Source organism: Tetrao urogallus (genome assembly GCF_951394365.1).
Source record: "Tetrao urogallus genome assembly, chromosome: Z".
Classification (NCBI taxonomy): Eukaryota; Metazoa; Chordata; class Aves; order Galliformes; family Phasianidae; genus Tetrao; species Tetrao urogallus.
Window position 1 is genome coordinate 58,660,397 of NC_136816.1, and position 22,068 is coordinate 58,682,464.

Genomic DNA, 22,068 nt, shown 5'->3' on the forward strand with positions numbered 1-22,068 from the left:
TGGCTCCTCCTGGCAAATACCTCATTTCATGTTCTCCAAATACTGTCTTCTGTTTTTCCCACTCACTGTGAACCTTCCCAGGGGGAAGGAAGAGCAGCATCTTCTTGGCTGAGGCAGTTCTTCTACCCAGTGAGACATACTGCTCCAGCTGTCACTGGGCTTTTGCATCTGCACATAGTGCTTTGTTCTTGAAGTGTTTTGTAGTACAAATGAAGTACTACCATGCATTGTTTTTATGTCTCTAACATCAATCTTCATAAAGCTTTTCCTTCATCTTTGTTCAGTCCTGTGAATTACATTAAGCTGCTTATTCTGTGCTGTGAGTTGCAAGTCTGCCACTTTGCTCTTATATCCACCCTTTAAATTTTGTCTGTTTTATAAATGCAGAACCAGATGAGATCTTTCCTTTTCTGTACTCCTCCTTCAGCATAAGAATTCCTTCCCTTTTCTGCCCTCTTTTCATTCCAGGGTGCACCCTTCCCAGCTTTTGCAGTATGGATCCGCAGTTAATTATTCTTTAAGAAAGAACTGAAGTGACCTTTTGTCAGCCTTTGTGTCTCCTCAGCGCAATTTTTACAACTCTCTTTCTGATATCCTTTTTATCACCTCTGATCAGTTATCTCTTTAAAAATTGTGATAAAATAATACCTAAGCAGCACTTCAGGATTTAGTTCTGTTCTTGACGCTGTCAAAGTGTCAGATCATATCAATCACAGAGTTGCTCTGCATTGTCCAAAAAATCAAGTGAAGCTAAGTAAGCCTTTTTCTCCTAACTTGAAGCAAGTGGCAGGTTCTTCAGTGCCTCTGAAAACGTGCAACTGCTTGTATGTATTTATTGTAAGGAAATGTCAGAGCATAAAAGCTTTTAAAATAAGAAGCAATATAACCTGGTTAACCTGGTTAACCTCCAGAGCTGCTTCTGTGCCTGTCCAGGTGTGGGAGCATTGCCTAAAAGAACTGTTAGCTATAATCTTAGAACCCACATTCGATTCTTTTGATATGTTAATTTATTGCTAGGCAAGGAGCACTGGTCTTTAAGTGAAGTACATGACAACATCCTGCTTTCACAATATATATTCATGTAGCAGTCTCACAGCAAAATTAGGCAAAGTAAAAGAGCAATTTTAACTGTTTTGAACAATTAATGTTTTCATTTTTCATTCTCTTTTTTGTACCTAATTAAACAATCTAGACACTGTCAAAGCCAGCCTCAGGAAGCACTGTATACCTTAATAAGGCAGTTTTGAAAACTGTGTTTCTTCATGAATCCACTTGGTCTCCTGGATGTATTTTTGCTTTGTGGCCAAACTACACCTGGGTCCTAAGATTAAAGAAAAAGATGTGCATTTATTATGAGTACACATATAATCTGAAATAATTTAAGCTGTGGCAAGATATCCTCTTCAGCAAAACTGAAGGAGAGCAAAGAAAAAAAGCAATCTGTGATTTGGTCCAGTCCTTTAAATATAAATAAAAAACGAAAGAATGTTCTAGTAGCTTTTCTCTTAAAATTACTTTTGTGACAAAATGGCTTCTTAAATGCCCTGGTACCTCCTAAGACGAAATAGAAAATTTGGGAGCCAGTGTCTCTCCAGACTTGACTGGGTTTCAAATCTGCTGAATTCAGTGAAGTTAGAGGGAAAGGTGAACTCCATTTTACAGTTCTGAGATATTTAGCCTGTAGTCCTCATAGGGATGCTCTTTCTTCTCTGCATTATGAACTAATAAAATTCTAGTTTAGATACAAAAGTACTAATCAAAAACTTCTTCAGAATGTCTTTGTAGGTGACATTGAAATACATACAGTACCGTGAAAGGTGTCCAGTGTATATATTTGTATGTTTAACAAAAAAACAGAAAAATATTATAAATTTATGTTTTTGTTATCTACAGGGGCAATGTCTGGAGGCTTCAACTTTCAGGTAACAGATGGCTTGAACTTTTCACCACGACAGATTTTTAGCATCACAGCTCGGTCTCTGGTCATTAGTCTTGAAGTGAACAAAGGACTCAGAGTTTTTCCAGGTCTGTTTTTAACAGCTTATCATTATTTTGTGCACTTAAAAAAGCACAGGTAGCAATGTATGCTGTTTTTTGCCAGATTGCCTGCTGACTAAAATATAGATATCTATACTTGGAAACATGCATCTGTCTGCTTTTTAAAAGAACAGCTACATTGTCTCAACAGCATTTATTGTTTGTATGGTCTTTAAATTTTTGATGTGAGTAGTGCTTGGGGTGATGTAATTTGGCAGTAAAATGCATAAGGCACTAGGTGACAATAACACTGTCAGCCTAAGCTCTGAACATTCCTCATTGAGAGTAGTTCAGTTTAAAAGCACTATAATATATTCAAAGAGTTGGAGGTGCAGCATGCTGATTAGAGCATTCAGGCTTTCTTAACTAATATTCATCATCATCATCATAGAATCATCATAGAATGGCCTGGGTTGAAAAGGACCTCTAAGATCATCTAGTTTCAACCTCATGCTGTGGGCAGGGTCACGAACCAATAGACCAGGCTGCCCAGATCCACATCCAGCCTCACCCTGAATGTATCCCGGGTGGGGCACTCACAGCCTATTTGGGCAATCTGTTCCAATGCATCACCACCCTGTGAGTGAAAAGCTTCTTCCTAATAGCTACCCTAAATCTCCCTTGTTTTAGTTTAAAACTATTTCTCCATGTCTTACCCATGTAAACGGTTGTTCCCCTTCCTGTTATACACTCCATTCAAGTACTGGAAGGCCACAATGAGGTCTCCCTGGTGCCTTCTCCAAGCTAAACAGGTCCAGTTCCCTCAACCTTTCTTCACAGGAGAGGTGCTCCAGCCCTCTGATCATCTTAGTGGACCTGCTCTGGACCCGCTCCAAGAGCTCCACGTCCTTCCTGTACTGTGGGCCCCAGGCCTGGATGCAGTTCTGCAGATGGGGCCTCACAAGAGCCGAGTAGAAGGGAACAATCACCTCCCTCTCCCCGCTGGCCACCCCTTTTTTGATGCAGTCCAGAACACAGTTGGCCTTCTGGGCTGCAAGCACACTGCTGGCTCATGTCCAGCTTTTTGTCCACCAGAACCCCCAAGTCCTTCTCCACAGGGCTGCTCTCAAGGAGATCTCACCACAGTCTGTATAAGTACATAGGATTGCTCTGGCCTAAGTGCAGTACTTTGCACTTGGCCTCGAACCTCATCAGGTTTTCATGGGCCCACTTCTCCGCCTGTTCAGGTCCCTCTGGATGGCTTCCCTTCCCTCCAGTGTACTGACTGCACAGCTCAGCTTGGTATCGTCTGCAAACTTGCTGAGGGTGCATGCAATTCCATTTTCTTTGTCATTGATGACGAAGCTGAAGAGCACCGGTGCAAAGACTGACCCTGGGGGGACATGACTTGTGACTAGCCTCCACCCAGACATAGAACCATTGGTCACAATAGTGATTTTTGCATGGCAAGTAAGCAATGAAGTACGTATCCATTGGATGCTTAATCTCATCATACTGCTAGTTCACTTTCTTACTGTTTTAACAGAGTTATGGAGGACGGCACAGAATAAAGGATGGATAAGAAGGACTGAACAACTTTGATTTGTATTTGTGCATTTGCAGTTAACTGGGTCAGCAGCTGAGGAGAGGACTATTTTTAATTAAAGTATACTGGTGCAGGAGTTAAAAAGGTCTCACCAGTGCCATTTCCTCCTTTGCACTAGGAAGGGTAATCACTTGTTGAGTTTTGTTGCATCCTGCTTCTTGTTTGCACTACCTTTTTTTTTTTCCTCTGAACATGGCCAGAGAGAGACAGGGAGCTAGGAAAGCACTGTAGATATTTATCTGTATCTTTTTGTTTTATTAATTCACTACAGAAGAGAATCACTTCAGTTTCTAAGACTTCATAAATGTAAGCTGTATAAACAAACACTTGAAAAGAAAGCTGCTTAAACATGGGCAACAAAAATGAGATTGTAGCAGCATGATCTTCTTCAATCAATATAAATGGAATTCAAATAAACCCACTTAAAAGGTTTATTAATCTGTGATTTTGAGATGTAAGGTTGCCTTAAGCACAGGGCTTAACAGGAATTCTGTCTTAAGCATAGATAATTATAACAAAAGTATGTCTGATACTTCTGTAGAATAGTTTCTAGACTTCCTATCAGTTCTGCACCTTGGAAAGTAGAATATTTCTTTCAGTACTGCAAGCTGTATTCATCTAACCTTCCAACCTCTACTGAATTGTTGCTTGCTTTGAGTTAGCAAAGATTCTTGTTTGGTGCTTAAAAGTATTGCTAGCTTTTTTGCCTGTTCTCTCCATGATATGTTTTTAAAACATTCCGGAATTTTACAGGTTTCAGTTGTACTTGTTCATTGTGGTACAATAGTTAAATCAGTGATAGTGCCAGACATTTAACCCACACACACAAAAACAATAGCCGGTGCTTTATTATGTTTTATAGCAGTGAGGGAAGTGTTACTGTTGAGACAACTTGAAGAATCTTCCCTCTAGGAAATTAAATCTGGAATATATTGTGAAGAATTTGCCATGTCTGAACGACTAGGTATGAAGTATTCTTTCAAGCATATTGTTCTGCAGTTTCATAAAAACGTGTACGCTGTTTTCTTTTGCATTGAATATAGCAAAATTGTTTGTTGAGTTTATAGATTTTTTTGTGTCCAACAGCAGCTCATTTTGTTCAGTGTGCTTAACACATGGTGTGATGGATACATGAGCTTTTCTTATGTGTGCTAGGTATCTAGAACATGAATGTTTGCTCTCTTCAAGGAAGCAACTAATTGAAGATGGAATTAGATGAGTTGCTTTTAGAGAAGAAGTATTGTAGGTATTTGTAAACATAGCTGTATAAGCCAACCAGTAGACAAAATGATCCATAACTGTTCAGCAGTGACTGGAAAATGATCATACAGAGTAGTTTCCTGATTCAAAATACTGGCATTAAAAACAGACACCAAAATCACTAGATAGTGACAACAGTTTTATGCTGTTATGTTCTGCTTGTATGGATTAGCTTGGCCCTACTCTGAATCGTGCATCCAGCCTCTCCTTTCTGCATAGTTTGGGTGGTGGTCATTCTGCAAACTGCATGCCTTTGTGCTGGAAGCAGGCAAGCTGTGATTGCACTTCCCTATCCTTTACCCAGTTTGTTGGCTGGCAAATAACCAGTCTTCTCCCTGTCAAGGGGTTGGGCCCCAGCAGAACTGCCGCAACTGCCAGAAAAAGTCAAAAGAAAAGCATTCATCCACTTTCATTATGTGTGTTGACCACACTCAGAAGGTTGTGTTTGAGCAGGATCTCATTTCACAGGAGAGTGCGAGAGACTCAGAGTCTGTGGCCCTGAATGGTATTTCAGCCTCTGCCGTGCAAAGAAGCTCCTTGTGATGAAGTCCTGGCTCCTGAGTGAGGTCAGGTCTTTTGGGAAGGAACACAGATTTTGTGAAAAACAGAAATAATCACAACACATCACAGTGTAATCATGTTTGGAAGTTAGTCTGTCTTAATTTTTTATGGTGCCAGGGCCTGATTTACATTAATGAGGTTGTTGAGAAATAACTCTTTATAGATACACGTGGTCTGATGAACTTTTATTCTCTGTTCTACATTCATGATCACATCTGCCATAGATTCAACACATGCTTCTGCTTCCCTGTAAGTCTGCTTTGCAAAAGAGGAAGAAGGATAGTAGAGAGAAGAAGGGAGTTTTCTTCAATTAGACAGTGAGAGAATTTTTCTAGTTCTGAGAGACTGCTTCACTTTTCTAAGCAACACTGGTACACAGAGAAATGAGAAGGTAAAAAGGGCAAAAGAGCCAGAAGCTCTTTTTGTTCATTTTGTTATAACAACTGTATTCCAAAGTAGATGTGATTTTGAACCACAGCACAGCTATGCGTAAACAAGTAGAATCCCGATGTTATGAACAGCTTGCAAAAGATTCCCATTCTTTGGTTTGATTACTATGTTTTTCCATCTGAATATAATAGGATAAAGATTTTGTGTTATTCCTCTGTAAACGGAAGGTAAATTTATGGTGGGGATGGATTGTTAATGCAAACCTGAAGGATTTCTGTTGCTACTTTTGAAATGCTGCATTGCTACTTGGAGCATGATGCTCAAGAAAAAACAAGACATAAAAAGAAAGGCAGAAGTGGGAGCAGGAGGAGCAGGATTATGAAAATCTATTGCTCTTCCCAAAGTATCACTAAACATCATAGAATCATAGAATCATAGAATCACTAAGGTTGGAAAAGACCTAGAAGATCACCCAGTCCAACCGTTCACCTATTCCCAATAGCTCCTACTAAACCATGTCCCTCAACGCAACATCCAGTCTTTCCTTGAACACCCCCAGGGTCGGTGATTCCACCACCTCCCTGGGCAGTCCATTCCAGTGCCTGACCACCCTTTCTGAAAAGTAATACTTCCTCATGTCCAGCCTGAATTTCCCCTGGCGTAGCTTGAAACCATTCCCCCTGGTCCTATCACTAATGACACGAGAGAAGAGGCCGACCCCCAGCTCACTACAACCTCCCTTCAGGAAGTTATAGAGAGCAATAAGGTCTCCCCTGAGCCTCCTCTTCTCCAGGCTGAACATTCCCAGCTCCTTCAGCCTCTCCTCATATGGCCTGTGCTCCAGACCCCTCACCAGCTTCGTTGCCCTTCTTTGAACACGCTCCAGGGCCTCAATATCTTTCTTGCAGTGAGGGGCCCAAAACTGGACACAGTACTCGAGGTGCGGCCTGACGAGTGCTGAATATAGGGGAAGATGCAGTTTGCTGAGTGTATACCATCAGGAAACTGTATCATTAAATAAAAAAAAATAAATGCTGAAACAGGCTTTTTTCTTTTCTTTTAGAAGGTTTGGCTTTTCTTTTTTTAGGCTTCGCTTTGTCACATCTGTCAGAAATTGTCCTGATTTGATTAGATTCCAGGAAGCTCTCTATAATCTTTAAGCCAGAAGGAACTGGTTAGTGCAGTTCTGTGTACTGAAAGGACTCCTCAGTTGTCCATCCATATGAATAATAGTTTATTTCAGTTTAGACCATTATTTCTTTCCTAATTTGTTTCATTCAGTATTTATTTTTCAGTTTCATCTAATAAAAATCATGTTTCACATTCTTAAAACGTGGTTCAATCTTCACAGTTTTGGTTATCTGTGCTCACTAGAAGATTCACTGTGTTAAGACTTCTCAGCCAAATTACTGGCCCTTTTGTGGGCACCTGCAATTACCAAATACATTGCCAATACTGACTTCAGCTATAGTTTGAATTTATTTCTAGATGTGTAATACAAGGACAGCACTTCTTATACAAGTTCTACTCCTTTGTTCATATTGCTTTTACAGAAGTTAGTATTTAGCAATTGCATATGCTGAAGAGAAATGTACTTTCTTTCATTTCTGTAAAACAAAGGTACTTCATACTGATGTGCTTTTATTGAAAATGTCATGGAAGAGTTGCGTTATCTGGAAGTAATCAAAAATGGGGTAAACTTGCTGATCTTACAAAGCACTATTAAAATGCTAAGCAGAGTAAGCAGATGAGAGAGTGGTTTGTACCCTTTCTGAAAAACTGCTGTTGCAAATCTAAGTAACTTTTAATTGATGGTTTTTAGGCTCCAGGAAACCTATTTCACAACATGATCTGAAAGCTGTAACCAGTGATGTGACCAGTGCAGGAAACAGAACTATAACTTTTATGATTCTAGTCTCCCCCAAACTTGGAAGGCTGATCAGAACAAATTCTGATAATACCACTCAGGAAATCCTCAGTTTTACACAGTCTATGGTAAGCATTTACGTTATAATGGGTATTTCAGCAGTAGATTGTTATTTCGAAGGGCATCCCAGTTGTTTTTTCTTTGTCTGGTAGATTTATTTTTGTTTAGTAACCAGACATATGTGACCCATCAATGTGATTGCCCACATTTGCTGTGTCATTAAATATCTGGCATGTAGTAATGAATGCAAGAGGAGCCTTTTCCTCCCTCTCGTTGAATACTAGCAAAGTCTTGGCAATTTCCACTGTTTTGCTTGTAACAATATTTTTCAAGAAGAGCTGTTCTGGTGCCATTAACCAGCAGCGAGAGGTTGGAATCCTTTAGTTTTTGGCAGCAGGAGTAGCCTTGTGCTGTATGAAAACTCCAAGTATCAGATTCATTTCAGCTGTGCACAGTTCTCATGGGTGTCCCCAAGAAGACTTTTATTGACTTGATTGGCTGTGATATTAAGTGTTTAGAGAATGTTAACTGTGATACAGGGTCTCATACTCGAATGCTTAAAAACGTGGCAGCTCATGTAACTTGATGGAAAACATTCTGCAGCTGAAAAAGAAATTCGTTATGTCTGTTTGCAGAGTCTAACTGTGTGCTCTGCACACAGTAAGATTTTCTCAGAAAATCTTATTGGGGAGGTAAAAGGACCTCAATGTATGTCTTTACTGTGGGAAAAATTAAGAAGCAATTTGGTCTTAATCTACATTCACAGATTTTAAAAGAATGAAATGAAGGATTGAGAAAATCTATTGGTTGGAAAGTGAAGCATGACCAACAAAACAGAAAAAAGACTGGCACTTTTATTCAATAAAATAAACTTTGGAACAACCTAACCAAGGACTGTGGTGGAATGTATCTCCGCCTGAACTGTATAAATCAAATTGAAGATATTTTCTCTTAAAACTGTGTTCTAATCTCATCATTATTGTTCTTACTGCAATAACTACTGAGCTGAGTTTTTTCTTAAATTATGAGAGAGGTGAGCTGGCTAATGATACCATTCTCTTCAGTTCCTAAAGCGGATGATACTTATGAGCATTAAGTGAAACAGTTAAGCATGTCTTTGCCTTGAACTTTGTAAGATGTGTAAGGATTTGAGCTTAATAATTTGTGTTCTTCTATTCTCCCTATTTTCTGCTGGGGGTCTTTGTATTGCAGTTTTCACTTCAAACAAGTAGAGCTAAGTGATTCATTGCAGGTAAAATGAAGGTATCTTAAAGGGATCGCTATTTATTCTGGCAGAGACTGCGGTATCCTGCTATTAGGGGAAGAAAAGAGATCCAAAATAAACTTACTGTCTAGCAAGCTATAGCCATAATGTCAGTGAAAAAATGACATTGACGCTGCAGGCATTATACATTTTTCATTGCACAGAGCATAAGAATTCCAGTTTCTTGTTTCAAAGCTTGTTAATCTGATTTGAAATGAAAAGCATTTTGATGTAGTTTCTTTGTTTGCATTTTCATTTACGTAACTCTTTCTTGTGGAACTTAGAATTTTGCTTCTAAAAATTATAGGTAGATTATAAAAAGAAGTTAGCACTTTTGTTGTGGTGCTGAACTCTGCTATGTTCCCTGTGGCTTACTGTCTCTTTGCCAAAAAAAGAAAAAGAAAAAAAAAATTGCATTTCCAGTGGAATTTTTCAAGGACAGTTGTTTTGCAGAAAGAAAATAAGAAAATTAAACAAAAAATTAAAATTAAAAATTCTACTGCATTAAACACACTAGAATAGCACAGTAGTTTTGAATGGAAGCATTTTTTTTCCTCTATCAGTACTGTCTATGATAGTTTGCAAGTATTTTCATTTTGCAGAAGTCCATAATTTCTTTATTATAATTGAAGTCATTGCAGAGGTAAACAAGGCAATGCTCACCAGTTTCATTTTCTTAGTAGTGCAGATATTAGCATGGTTTTGGATTTAAAAATATGTAGCCCTAGGAAGATTAACAGTTGATAAACACCACTGAATTAATCAGAAGCATATTGTGCCTATTCTTGCTACATGAATTTGCTTTCTTTATCTTGAAGTCATACCGCCAAGCTTTGAAAAATTGTTTTGAAGTAACCTATCATTTTAATATCATTTTTGTGTGCTTTGTCTTTACTCTTTATTTACTCCGTATTTAAAATCATTCTCCTTTTTTATCTTTGGCTCTCTTTACCCCAAAAACAGGTGAATGAAGGTGTGATCATGTATGAGCACTCAAAGGCAGAGTCAGCTGACTGGAGTGCAGAAGATTTCTTTACATTTACTGTCTCTTCTCCACCATCAGCTTTAGACCCTCAGATATTCCATATTGTCATTTCATATGAAATTCCCAGGCATGATTGGAACAGTCGTCTTCTTTCAAATACAGGTAAAAATAACATACTGTTTGGCTCTCCACAGTAATGGAGTAAGATTTGTTAGGCTTCCAATGAACACATATGAAAAATCAAAGGGAAATTTTTCTTCAGTATCAAATGACCAGAATATTTTAATCACAGGGGATAGTCTAGAAAATAGGTGCATCTCTGCATCTTTAAAAATGTGATTAACCACCTTTGTTCAGTTCTTCCTGCTTCTATAGTGGATATTTTCTATTTTGGTAGAGATAAGGAAAGCAATACCTAGAACTTTGAGATACTAATATTTCTTTAATGATGCTCTATAGAAAACTCTGTTAGTTATGGATAGATCTCTTTTAAGATTAGTTATAATATATATCTAGCTATGGCATATGGAAATCAAGGATGCCATGAAAGAAAAATATTTGTTTCCATGTTCTCTTTTTTGAGCATTATCAATTTTTGAAACACAAATCTAATTTCAGAAACACCACAACTTCAGAATACCGAGTTTCTAAGACTCTCTTTTCCTTTCTGCTAGGTACTGTAGTCCAGGAAGGAGGTAGAATATTAATCAACAAAACACATTTAGATGCTTCAAATCTACTGATTAAGTTACCTGAAGTACAACGCTCCATGTATGAAGTCTGGTACCAAGTTGTGTCTTTACCCCACCATGGTATAATAATTGTTGGAGAAAGAAATGTTACAAAAGAAAAACCTAATTTCTCACAATACATACTGAACAAATTTGGAATTGTGTATGTGCATGATAATTCTGAATCACTTATGGACAATTTCACTTTTGCTGTTTGGTTAAATCTAAAGACCAAGTCTGCAACAAAGCCCCATGGTGAAGTTTTAGAAGAGATGTTTAATATCACTATTATTCCAGTGAATGATCAACCACCAGAACTGAAGACTAAAAGGCTGCACCTGAAAGTCCTGCAGGGAGATGTGTCAATGCTGGGGTCGGAGAATCTGAAAGTTGAAGACTTAGACAACACGCCAGCAGAGCTCAAATATTCCATTGTTAGCAACCCCAATAATGGTTATTTAGCAATGAAGAGCAATCTGAGTATCTCTATACAGGATTTCACACAAGCTGATATTGACAGTGGTGGGGTTTGGTTTGTGCAGGATGGGAGTTCTTCTTCTGGGGTGTTTTATTTCAGTGTGACTGATGGTAAACATCGTCCTTTATACAAACTTTTCAGTCTTGAAGTTGTACCAATTACTCTTGCTCTGGTCAACCTTACGGATGTTGCACTTCCACAGGGTCAGACATCTGTCACTATTACTAACACACAGCTTTCAGCTGTCACAAATGGAAAAAGCACAAATGTCATGTATGAATTAACTCAACCCCTCAAGTATGGGCACCTGATGATTGAAAATGAGCAGGTTACTAAATTTGAGCAGACAGATTTGAACTCGGGAAGACTTTCTTACCACTTGTCAAATTTCACTGTGTTTAGAGAAGTACTGATGTTTATGATATTCACTGCAGAAAGTAATCTAACAGAACAAGTGCTGAACATCACAATGAAGCCTTTAGTGCAAGTTGTGTCTGACATGCAAATTTCAAATCAAGCAGTTTATAAACTCAAAAGCAATGACCTGGATGCTTCTGAGCTAGCCAATTTAACAAACAGTAATCCTAGATTTGAAGTTATAGTGCCCCCAGCTCATGGGAGGATTGTAAAAAAAAGGTTTGTGAATGATGCAGTGTTTGAAGATATTCAGACATTCACCCAAACTGATATTGATGGAGGTGTTGTGCTTCTCAACATAGATACAAATATGACAGGCATTGATCTGTTAAATGATTCATTCACATTTGTGCTCAGAGCAGATGATGTGCAGCCTGCTGTTGGCCATTTTCAGTATTCCATAGTGCCATACAGTCCTCCTCTTGTGCAAAATTTCACAGCTGAAGTGCCTTTCATAACCGGTATGACCACTTTAAAGATTCCAACTACCTCTAATGACAGGGTGCTAGTTTACTCCCATGATGAAGTACCTACTGTAGCACCAAAGAAGACTGTCCCAGACATGTGGGTAGGTCGGAAACGCTGGGGAAATCAACTGGAGGAAGGTCCATTGCTAAATCTTGCAGTGGGAACAAGGGGATCTGCAGGGACTGAGACCACAGATCAGGTTAATGCCATGAGCTCCAGAGAGCAAGCTGGTGAAAGCAGCAATCATTTGTACATCATTATACCCCTGGTCCTGGTGTCTGTGTTACTCATTATTGCTGTTATTTCTGTGTGCATTTTGCTAATGTGTCAGAAGAAAGAGAAGGCAAAACCCCTTGTCAAAAATCAAACAGATGTAGTCCTCAGCAGTCCAGGTCATTGTCTGGAACGGAGTCTGACTGTACCCACCGTTACAGTGACCCCTCTCCTGAAGGGAGCTGAGGGAAATACATCCTCTGCACTGATGGCAGTAAGGCATGAACAGCTGCTTCCTACCATGTTTCCTCTGACTGCAGAACAGCCTTTGCAAAATAGCTGGTTAAACCTAGATCCTGAAATGATCCAGTATTGTCGAAAAACAAACCCAACTTTGAAGCGCAGTCAGTACTGGGTGTAGTTCATGGCCAGCTTTGGTCATGCCAACTGATGTAATTTGGAAGGAGAGTGTACCTTACTGACACACAATTCTTTATTATGATAATTTATAATAGGTCAAATGGTGCATTGTTTGTTCGGTGAAACCCACACAGCTGTGAAATAGTCTTACTGATTACAGTGGCCATGAATTGAGTTTTCCCACCTGATCAGATGCAGAACTTGTCCTCATAGATTTTTAGTGCAGTCTGTGTGTGCAGTATTTTTTATTTTCCATGACAGTGGTAAACTAAAATGTACTGTCATGGATTATATCTATTTTAACATTATTATTTTTTTAAGAACTAAGTTTGCGGTAAAATCCTGTGTTCTTTCCTGAACTGGTACTTCTATTTTAAGAACTTGAAACTGTTTTTACAAGTAGATATCAAGGTGCTAATCTTGATAATGTCATTTTGACCCAAAGGCTGTTCAAAGGCCAATAATAAAGAAACAAGGCTGTAATTATTTTGCCAGGTATTCATCTGGATCAGTGAGCTTGAAATCTAGCATTCATTTCAGCAGTAATTCTATGACAGCAGCAGTAAGTAAAGGTTCCGATAAAATGCTTACTGTGAGGTGGCTTTTTTTTTATTGTTTGTTTTGTGTTTTCCTAATTTGTTGCTGGAGTCTAGCCTCAATATCTGCAGACTGGTAAAATGTATCCACGGCCTCTAATCCACATGGCAAAAATTGTGCCTCTGCCAGTCAACCTGCCTGCCGAATTATGTTCAGGCTTAGTTTATGTCTGGAAAAAAGTATCAAATTTCCTGTTTCTTACTAAGGGCTAAGTTCTGCCTTCAGTTAAGCAAGAGCAGCTCTCTTTGTGATTTGTGAGTCCAAGCAAATGATGGCATCATCAAATCCTTTGCTGCAAACTACTTTGTGTGGTGGAGCTACTGACTGAATACTGTGACTAAAAACATACTCCCTTCTGAAGGTTCACAAATTACCATTCATCTCCCAGAATGCAAGTATTTTGTGCCTTATGCTCTCTGACAGGTACTATGTACTCTTAATTATCTTATTCATAGTACATACTTAGTCATAGCAAAATGTGCAGTTATTTCTCTGTAAGGATAATGTTTTTGTGATTAATGTTTTTTCATTTATGAAAATGAATAGTGGTGTGCGGTCTCCTGTTAAGGTCCATTCTTTCTCCCACTGAAAACAACAGCTAAATTCTTATTGACTTCAGAGGACAAAGTCACCAATAAACTTCTCTTATATTTTTGTATGAACTTTTAGGTAGCTTCTCTGTAAAAACACTGTCTGTAAATGTCTCACTGCTGCATTATTATTATTAACACTGGAATAATATTTTTGTTTTATCCAAATTACTGCTGTTTTTGCTTTTATAGCATGGATGTATAGGTCCTTGGTGCTATTAATTTCACAGTTCTTCATTTTGGTTGTCTTTTTCTGCTGTTGATTAATTGCGTTTCTGGCATTTACATATTTCAGTTGAGGGAAATGTTTACCAGTGAGAAGGGCCAGACTAAATCTCTGTTACTGCTATGTCCCAGGAGCTAAATACTTGAGCAGCATGCCCAGTTAGAAACATTTTAAAGCAGTACACTGTTTGGAGCCTGCTGCCAGGTCAGTGTCAGTGGAAAATATGCAGGCAACATTTTCAACTGTTTCAGTTAGTGGAGAGATATGAATCCTTCATATGCTCAAACTAAAATGTATTTGAAGCATATTATGCAGTTTTTGTTTTACTTGCCATCTTTTGTCTTTACTTGCCAATACTTGCCATCAAGGAAAATTTGCCATTTTTCCTTGATGCCACTGTGAGCAGGCTTGAGGTCACCTTCTACCATCAGTGTAAAAGCCTGGGATTTGAGATGTCCCAGATGGACTTTACAAGCATGCAGTATAGGCCTTTCTAGTTAAAAACAAAAACAAAAAACCTTTGCTACTATTTTAGAAACTCTCAGCAAGAGAGGTGGTGCTGTCAGCCATTGCAGGGACACCCTAGCATCTTTGTGGAGGTGCAGTTGTAGTCTCCTGCCACTTCCTGAGACCTTATTTGCTACCACCAAGCAAACAGCAACTTCTTCCAGATTCCAGCTGTCAGCAGAGCACTTGCAATACCCTTCCTCCAGTGCCATTTAGCCAGTAGCAGGAACTCAATTCCTTTGTATCTACTCCAAGGCTCCACTCCAATAATAAAAAGCAATAATTAAGAGTTATAATCCAGTAGTTCCATGACACTTAAAGAAGCATGTCTCACATTTCCCTATGGTTGAGACCTTCCTGTCAACAGAAAAAGTGTCATACTCTAGAATGAAGTTACACCTACCATGGAATGTAGTTATATGCTTTTACTGGAGTCCACATTGTAGACAAGCCGAAAAAAAAAAAAGAGATGAAATATGTGCCTAAGAGACTTTTTAAACTATGTATCATTGTAAAGACAGGTAAGGAGGTGGCTGTGCTTGTTGTGCCATAGAGATGGAAGGTAGGGCTACTGCAGTGGTGGTAATGGTAAAAAATGAAGCCACAACATATTATCAAGTGAATAAAAAAACAGTAATGCAATTAGAACTTGAAAACTGGATGGACCCTTTGCATATCTGTATTTGTATTCTCTGAGCAAGAAATAATAGAAAAATACAGAGGAGATTGCTGAGTTTTTGTGTAAGCATAATGAACTAAACTCTTTTTTTTCTTTTTCTGAACTTTCTTTTTCTTTCAGAATTGCTTTTGCCTGACAACAAAAGTTTACTTCAAGTAGAACGAGCACTATGAGCTGTGTTTTAAGAACAGGGCTGTTTCTAAAGTGTTAATTTTTTCTTTAGTAAAAACCTAAAGGCCTGATTGTGATGTATACCAGCATTTAGTTTGCTCTTCCAGTGCTGCTGTTACACAACCGTGCCATAATACTTGCCATACTATTGAACTTTTGGATGAGAACTCTCTGTGGAGAAGTATATTGTATCACTTATTGCTGGGTTTTGTATAAAATGCTCTCTTTAATATTATAATTGATAATTACATGTGGATTTTACTTTAGTATCATAACCAGAGTCCTATTAAAAATAAAGAGTGCCTTAATGTAATGTAAGCTTTTCCATTGGACAAGGCAGAATAGTCTCTGTCAGAGAGTGGTTTATCTTATCTTACCTCATCACGTGTCCTCTTGGCTGTGTTCAACATGGGCATGAACATAACATTAAAATTGATTCATTTCAGGCCAGTCAGCCTCCATTCCTATAAGGCAATGGGACAGCTTGTTCTGGATTCCATTGCCAAGCAATTAGAAGACAAGAAGATTATCAGGAGTAGTCAACATAGATACACCAAGGAGAAATCATGCTGTGAGAAAACATTCTGTGATGTCCTCAGCAGCTGAGAAGGTGAGGATGAGCAGTGGATGTTGTGTATCTTGACTTCATCAAAGTGTGGACACCGTCTCCCACAGCATTCTTATTATGAAACTTAGAAAGTGTGGGATAGATGTATGTATGGTGAGGTGGATTGAGAACTGGCTGACTGACAGAGCTCAGAGTGTGGTCATCAGAGGTACAGAGTCTGTTTGGAGGCCTGTAAGTAGTGGTGTTCCCCAGCAGTCATTGCTGAGTCTGATCTTCACCAGTGACCTGGATGAAGAGATGAGTAGAGTCCACCTTCAGCAAGTTTGCTGATGATACAAAGCTGGGAGGAATGACTGACACTCTGGCAGACAGTGCTACCATTCAACAAGACCTGCACATACTGAAGAGTTGGGCAGATTGGAACCTGATGAGATTTATCAGAGCAAGTGTAGAGTCTTGCACCTGGGAAGGAATAACCACATCAGTAAAGGGCAGGGGCTGAGCTGCTGGAGAGGAGCTCTGCAGAGGAGAACCTGGGTTTCCAGATGGACAACAGGTTGGCCATGATCCAGCAGTGTGTCCTGGTGGCCAAGAAGATATCCTGAGGTACATTAAAAAGAGTGGCTAACAAGTTAAGGGAAGTGAACCTCTCACTCTGCTCTGCCTTGGGGAGGACACATCTGGAGTACCTTGTCCATGTCTGGGCTTCCCAGTTCAGAAAAGATGGATATCCCAGAAGGAGTCCAGTAGAGGACCTCAAAGATGATAGAGGGCCTGGAGCATTTCTTGTGTGAGTACAGGCTGAGCAACCTGGGTCTGTTCAGCTTGGAGATAAGAAGACTGAAAGGGAATCTGATCAATGTTTATAAATATCTAAAGGGAGGTGGGAAGCAAATGGGTGAGACCAGGTTCTTCTTGGAGATGTGTAGCGATAGGACAAGGAGTAATGACCTAAAACTTGGACATAGGAAGTTCCATACTACCATGCAGAAGAAATTTATCATAAGGGTGATGGAACACTAGAACAGGTTTCCCAGAGAGTTTGTGCAGTTTCATTCTATGGAGATGATTCAAGACCCATCTGGACGCCTGCCTGTGTGACATGCTGTAGGGGACCAGCTATTGCAGGGGGATCGGACTCTGATCTCTTGAGCTCCTCTCCAACCTCTGTGATTCTGCGATTTGAGTTTTCTGAAACAGCACTGCAATGGGTGTATTTAAAGAAGTTTTATGTCATTTCACTACACATGCTTAGAATATCTTGAAGTACCAGTTTCTTAAATGTTAATATATTGGTGCTGTTTTGTCTCTGTTCCAAAAGGCAGTAGAACAAGCCTTGATACCTGTCAGCCATGTGCAACAGTCATGCTGAATTACAGAGCTGTTTTAGTATTAATTGTGTGCCCCAGATACGGTAAAAATGTAAGCACCTTGTGCTTGCCTTAGAGAATAAGGCAGTGTGCATTTGGCTGGCTCTGTGAGGAAGATTTGAGCATGTGAGCTGGCACTCTGGGACACCTAGACCAGGACTGGAGCTGATTATAAATCATTCTTCAAATGTTCAGAAATGCTGATCTCACTTGAAAATTGATCCATATATTCCTGATTACAGAAATAAATAACCCTTCTATTCTGGCTCTACTGAAGCAGAATTGTTAAACTGGAGCAAAAAAGATTAATTGAACACATTATTTGTGCGCGCTTGCAGCCTGAAGGCCAACTGTGTTCTGGGCTGCATTAAAAAAGGGGTGGCCAGCAGGGAGAGGGAGGTGATCGTCCCCCTCTACTCAGCTCTTGTGAGGCCCCATCTGCAGAACTGCATCCAGGCCTGGGGCCCACAGTACAGGAAGGATGTGGAGCTCTTGCAGCGGGTCCAGGGAAGGGCCACTAAGATGATCAGAGGGCTGGAGCACCTCTACTACGAGGAAAGGTTGAGGGAACTGGGCCTGTTTAGCTTGGAGAAGAGAAGGCTGCAGGGAGACCTCATTGTGGCCTTCCAGTACTTAAAGGGAGCGTGTGAACAGGAAGGAGAACAGCTGTTTACAAGGGTGGATAGTGATAGGACAAGGGGGAATGGTTTTAAACTGAGACAGGGGAGGTTTAGATTAGATATTAGGAAGTTCTTCTCACAAAGGGTGGTGAAGCACTGGAACAGGTTGCCCAAGGAGGCTGTGGATGCCCCATCCCTGGAAGCATTCAGGGGCGAGGCTGGATGTGGCTCTGGGCAGCCTGGTCTGGTGGTTGGTGATCCTGCACATAGAAGGGGTTTGAAACTACATGATCATTGTGGTCCTTTTCAACCCAAGCCATTCTATTCTATGATTCTAACAATCAAGTGATTTAGATCGATAGAATTTTAAACTGCATGCTAAAACTGCTTCCCAATTTCAGGATAATAAATTAAGATAATATTACCCCGTATTGCACTAAATGATTTCTTTAACCGGATTTTGATCTGTCTTTAATCAGAACTGGGATGGTCTGTTGTTGTTTCTGTAGCTTGAAATGTCAGAAATTCTGGTGGCAGCAAGGGAGCAGCTTCCCCTGGGCCATGACACAGCATCTTGACACAGAAACCCGTCAGCCCCAGCTACAACTTTCATTGCAGCAGCCTATTAAGACCTGCTAGACCAAATCCAGCAGTGAATTACTGCAGTGTGCTAAGCTACAGGCATACATCCTGTCTGCACCATTTTTTTTTTCAAGCCTACCCTTTTGATGTTATAGTGAAATACTTTCTGTGAATATTATTAGAGATGCTAAAAATAATTGTTCTGGCATACTCAACAGAAACTGTTTATCTTCACTTGTTTCAAACAATCGTTTCTGCCGGAGCCTGCCTACCCCAAATCCAGTCCTGGACCAGAATGTTCTTACATTGCAATCTATAGTTTCACATCTGTTTGTAGGGAAACGTGGTATGGTGAAATACTTGCTTTGCATGCTCAATTCCTCATTTCCAGTTTTGCTTCTTGGTTATTTTTGCAGTAATGCTTTGTACATGCTGGTAACCACTGCCTAAACATGAAGTTGTTTGCAGACTGAAGTTTTAGCTGCATCATGTTTTCAAGGCCACGCAGAGGGAAGAGCATCAGATCTCCAACACTGGGGGAAAATCAAAACTGAGCATTGTTATGGCATATGACTGAGCGTCAGAACTTTCTGAAAGAGCACAAGCAAACAGCTCAGAATAAGTCAGTGGTGTAGTTTATAGCATGTGACTTATCAAACTCGTTACATAGCAATTTTCGTGTATAGTACAGGAAAATGTGTCTGAATGAGATTCTAGACAGAATTTTAAGATAATCAGAGATATCAAAAGTGCACATATCATATACAGGTTCAAATATGTATAAGTGACGTTAAATAAGTAGGTCAGAGAAATGTACAAAGTTGATTTCAGATATGCAAAGTCTCCAGGAGAGCTGCTCTGCTATCAGGAAGTACTGGGGAAGATGTTGGTTAATGTGGGGGGAGCCAGGAGGACAGGACGGAGACACGTTCACTGGGGTAGACAGAAATACATGAAAACCACACAAGGTCATTTAGAAGCAAACTTGCTTCTTTGAAAGGCAGAAGTGATGTGGAAGTGCCACATGATTATGACATGCCACATGGTTTAAAGAAGTCTCCTCTCTGCCAGAAGAACAAGAAGTGAGATGACAAGTTCTCTTGCCATACAAGGAGAGAAGTTCAATTGGCTTTTTTTTTTTGTGCATTTCTTCACAGCTGGTAGGAGATTCAGTAGAATTAAACTTGCTATGGCATGAACATACTGAATGTAGACTTAGAAGATGGCTGGCTGTCAAGAAGTCCAGCGGTGGGGATAAATCAGATCAAATCACAAAGATTCTTCGTTATATAACCATTGCCCAGTCTTGCTGAGCAGATTTAGCCAGGAAATAACAGAGATGTTAAAGCCTGCTGGCATGAATATTGCCTTAAAAAACAGAGCTACCATGTTCTTACTCTCTTGGTCAAACTGCAGAAGGGAGCAGGGTGAAGGGGCAGGATAAGGGGAAATGGTTTTAAGTTGAGGGACGGAAGATTTAGGTTGGATATCAGGGGAAAATTCTTTACAGAGAGAGTGGTGAGGTGCTGGAACAGGCTGCCCAGAGAGGTTGTGGATGCCCCATCCCTGGAGGTGTTCAAGGCCAGATTGGATGGGGCCCTGGGCAGCCTGGTCTGGAATTAAATGGGGAGGTTGGTGGCCCTTCCTGTGGCAGGGGGGTTGGAGATTCATGAACCTTGAGGTCCCTTCCAACCCTGGCCATTCTGTGATTCTGTGAACTTGCCTGAGGTTCTGACTGTAATCACAATTAATGATTAATGGTAACTCTAGTTAGTTGCAAATGCTTAAAGGTATGTGAAAGAATGGTGACATGGTTCTGCCTCAGAGCATACAACTAACACAAATAAAGATGGACCTGAGCTTAGCCTCTGAAAAACAATGGAAGTAGGTTGAGGAACATTCTCATTTACACATGGCTTCATAAAACAATTAAAAATCAGTGCTAGAACTAAGATCAGGGGCAAAGTAAGCAGAAGTGGTATAAATCAGCTGGAAGATGAGTTACTTGCTTCATAGCACCTCTTAGTCAGTCAGGAATATGCAACCAAGGCCCTATACTCTGTTAGGAATGCTGCAACTTAAGTATCAGTGTTTTCTCATTCTAAATCACCTTTCCCCTGGTTGTAGACTTTGGGATCATTTAGTCCTTCCCCTTCATTCTGATTCCTGGGATTCTGGGAGGTCTGCTTGTTGGTCCTCACTTTCGAATACAGGATCTGGCCTCAGCCCTGTGCTTCTGTCCATGCCTCACGAGATTTGTGGGTTGGTAACTACTGGTCACCACTGTCCTGAGCTGTGGCCTACTCTAGTCCGAATCTACAAGTTACATTTAGAGACACACTATACCCTATGTCCATTTCTGTGGTTCCCCAGGATGCTCGAAATATAAAATGGTGGGTTGAGGATGTTCCTGTTGTATTGCCACTGCCAGGAAGCAGTGCTTCCCCAACCCCAGCATGGCCGCAGCACACCTAGCTCCTGGCACACCTCAGACATTTAATAGCTCTATGTCAAGCCTTCCTGGAGACCTCTCTGCCTCTCTTCAGCCCTGGGAGCAGCCCTCTTCTGTGGAGGTTCTGGATGGGCCATAGTGCAGAGCTCCTTTGCTCTGGTTTTGTAGACCACCACTTTCACCCTGCTGGGGAATTCTCAGGCTGACAGCTGTGACCAGAGGGCAGTTCTCTGTGAAACGCAGACTTACCCAGTTCCTGTGAGACATTTAACTTCCTCTTGGGCTTTTTTTTTGTTTGTGTGTGTGTATGTGTGTTTTCCAAAAAGCCAATTCTGCTGTGACTGACTGCCCTAGGAATCAAGGCCAGCTGGGGCTGGAAATGGGCTTTGGTGTCCACACTGCCATCCAGCTGGATACACTGAAAAGACAAGCCTAAGAAATGCCAAAGGTGGATCTAGCAAGTACCTCATGAAGGTAATTTATATTTGCCCTGACATGTTCAGGGCAAAACCACAGGACTCTTGAGTGCTTTGGAGATGACACGAGTATATAAAAGGTACACAGCTACACAGCCAGCTGGGACTGACTGGCTGGAAGTAACCTCGCTGGGTTCTCAGCTCAGAGAGATCTGTCACAGAGGTAGCGGGTGTGAGGTGTGAGTGCTACTGGCACCTGCTTCCTGTTAGCCACAGACAGAAACAGAGAGGAGGAACATCTAGCAAGTGCTTTCATATGGAGGTAAATCAGAAAGAAGGACTTGGGTGTCAGTACACCTGCCTAGTTGTCATCCTACAGAGAGTGACCCACATGAAGACCTCAGCGCTGCACACAGGTGGGCCACATCCAGATGGCTGGAGGCCATCCTCACACTGCTGGCCCTTGGACATGCCTTGGGCTGGGGCCAGGACTGGCAATTCAGCATAGAAAGTGACCTGAGTTTCGCATAATTCTGCCAAGTTTAACCACCAGTGCAGCAGTGACAATGGGACTAGGCAACAATAACACATTC

At 40.5% G+C, this 22,068-nt stretch overlaps 1 protein-coding gene across 1 annotated transcript in view; it reads left to right on the forward strand.

Annotated features, from left to right (window-relative positions):
* Positions 1 to 12,698, forward strand: part of LOC306957327 (chondroitin sulfate proteoglycan 4-like) — a gene marked incomplete at its 3' end in the record, with an annotated part of 35,897 nt that extends 23,199 nt beyond the window's left edge. The window contains exons 7-10 of the mRNA XM_079548731.1: positions 1,894 to 2,025; positions 7,617 to 7,789; positions 9,949 to 10,132; positions 10,645 to 12,698. Of these exons, the coding sequence (XP_079404857.1) occupies positions 1,894 to 2,025; positions 7,617 to 7,789; positions 9,949 to 10,132; positions 10,645 to 12,698 (2,543 nt within the window). The remainder of the gene's footprint in view (positions 1 to 1,893; positions 2,026 to 7,616; positions 7,790 to 9,948; positions 10,133 to 10,644) is intronic.
* Between the last annotated feature and the right edge of the window lie 9,370 nt (positions 12,699 to 22,068).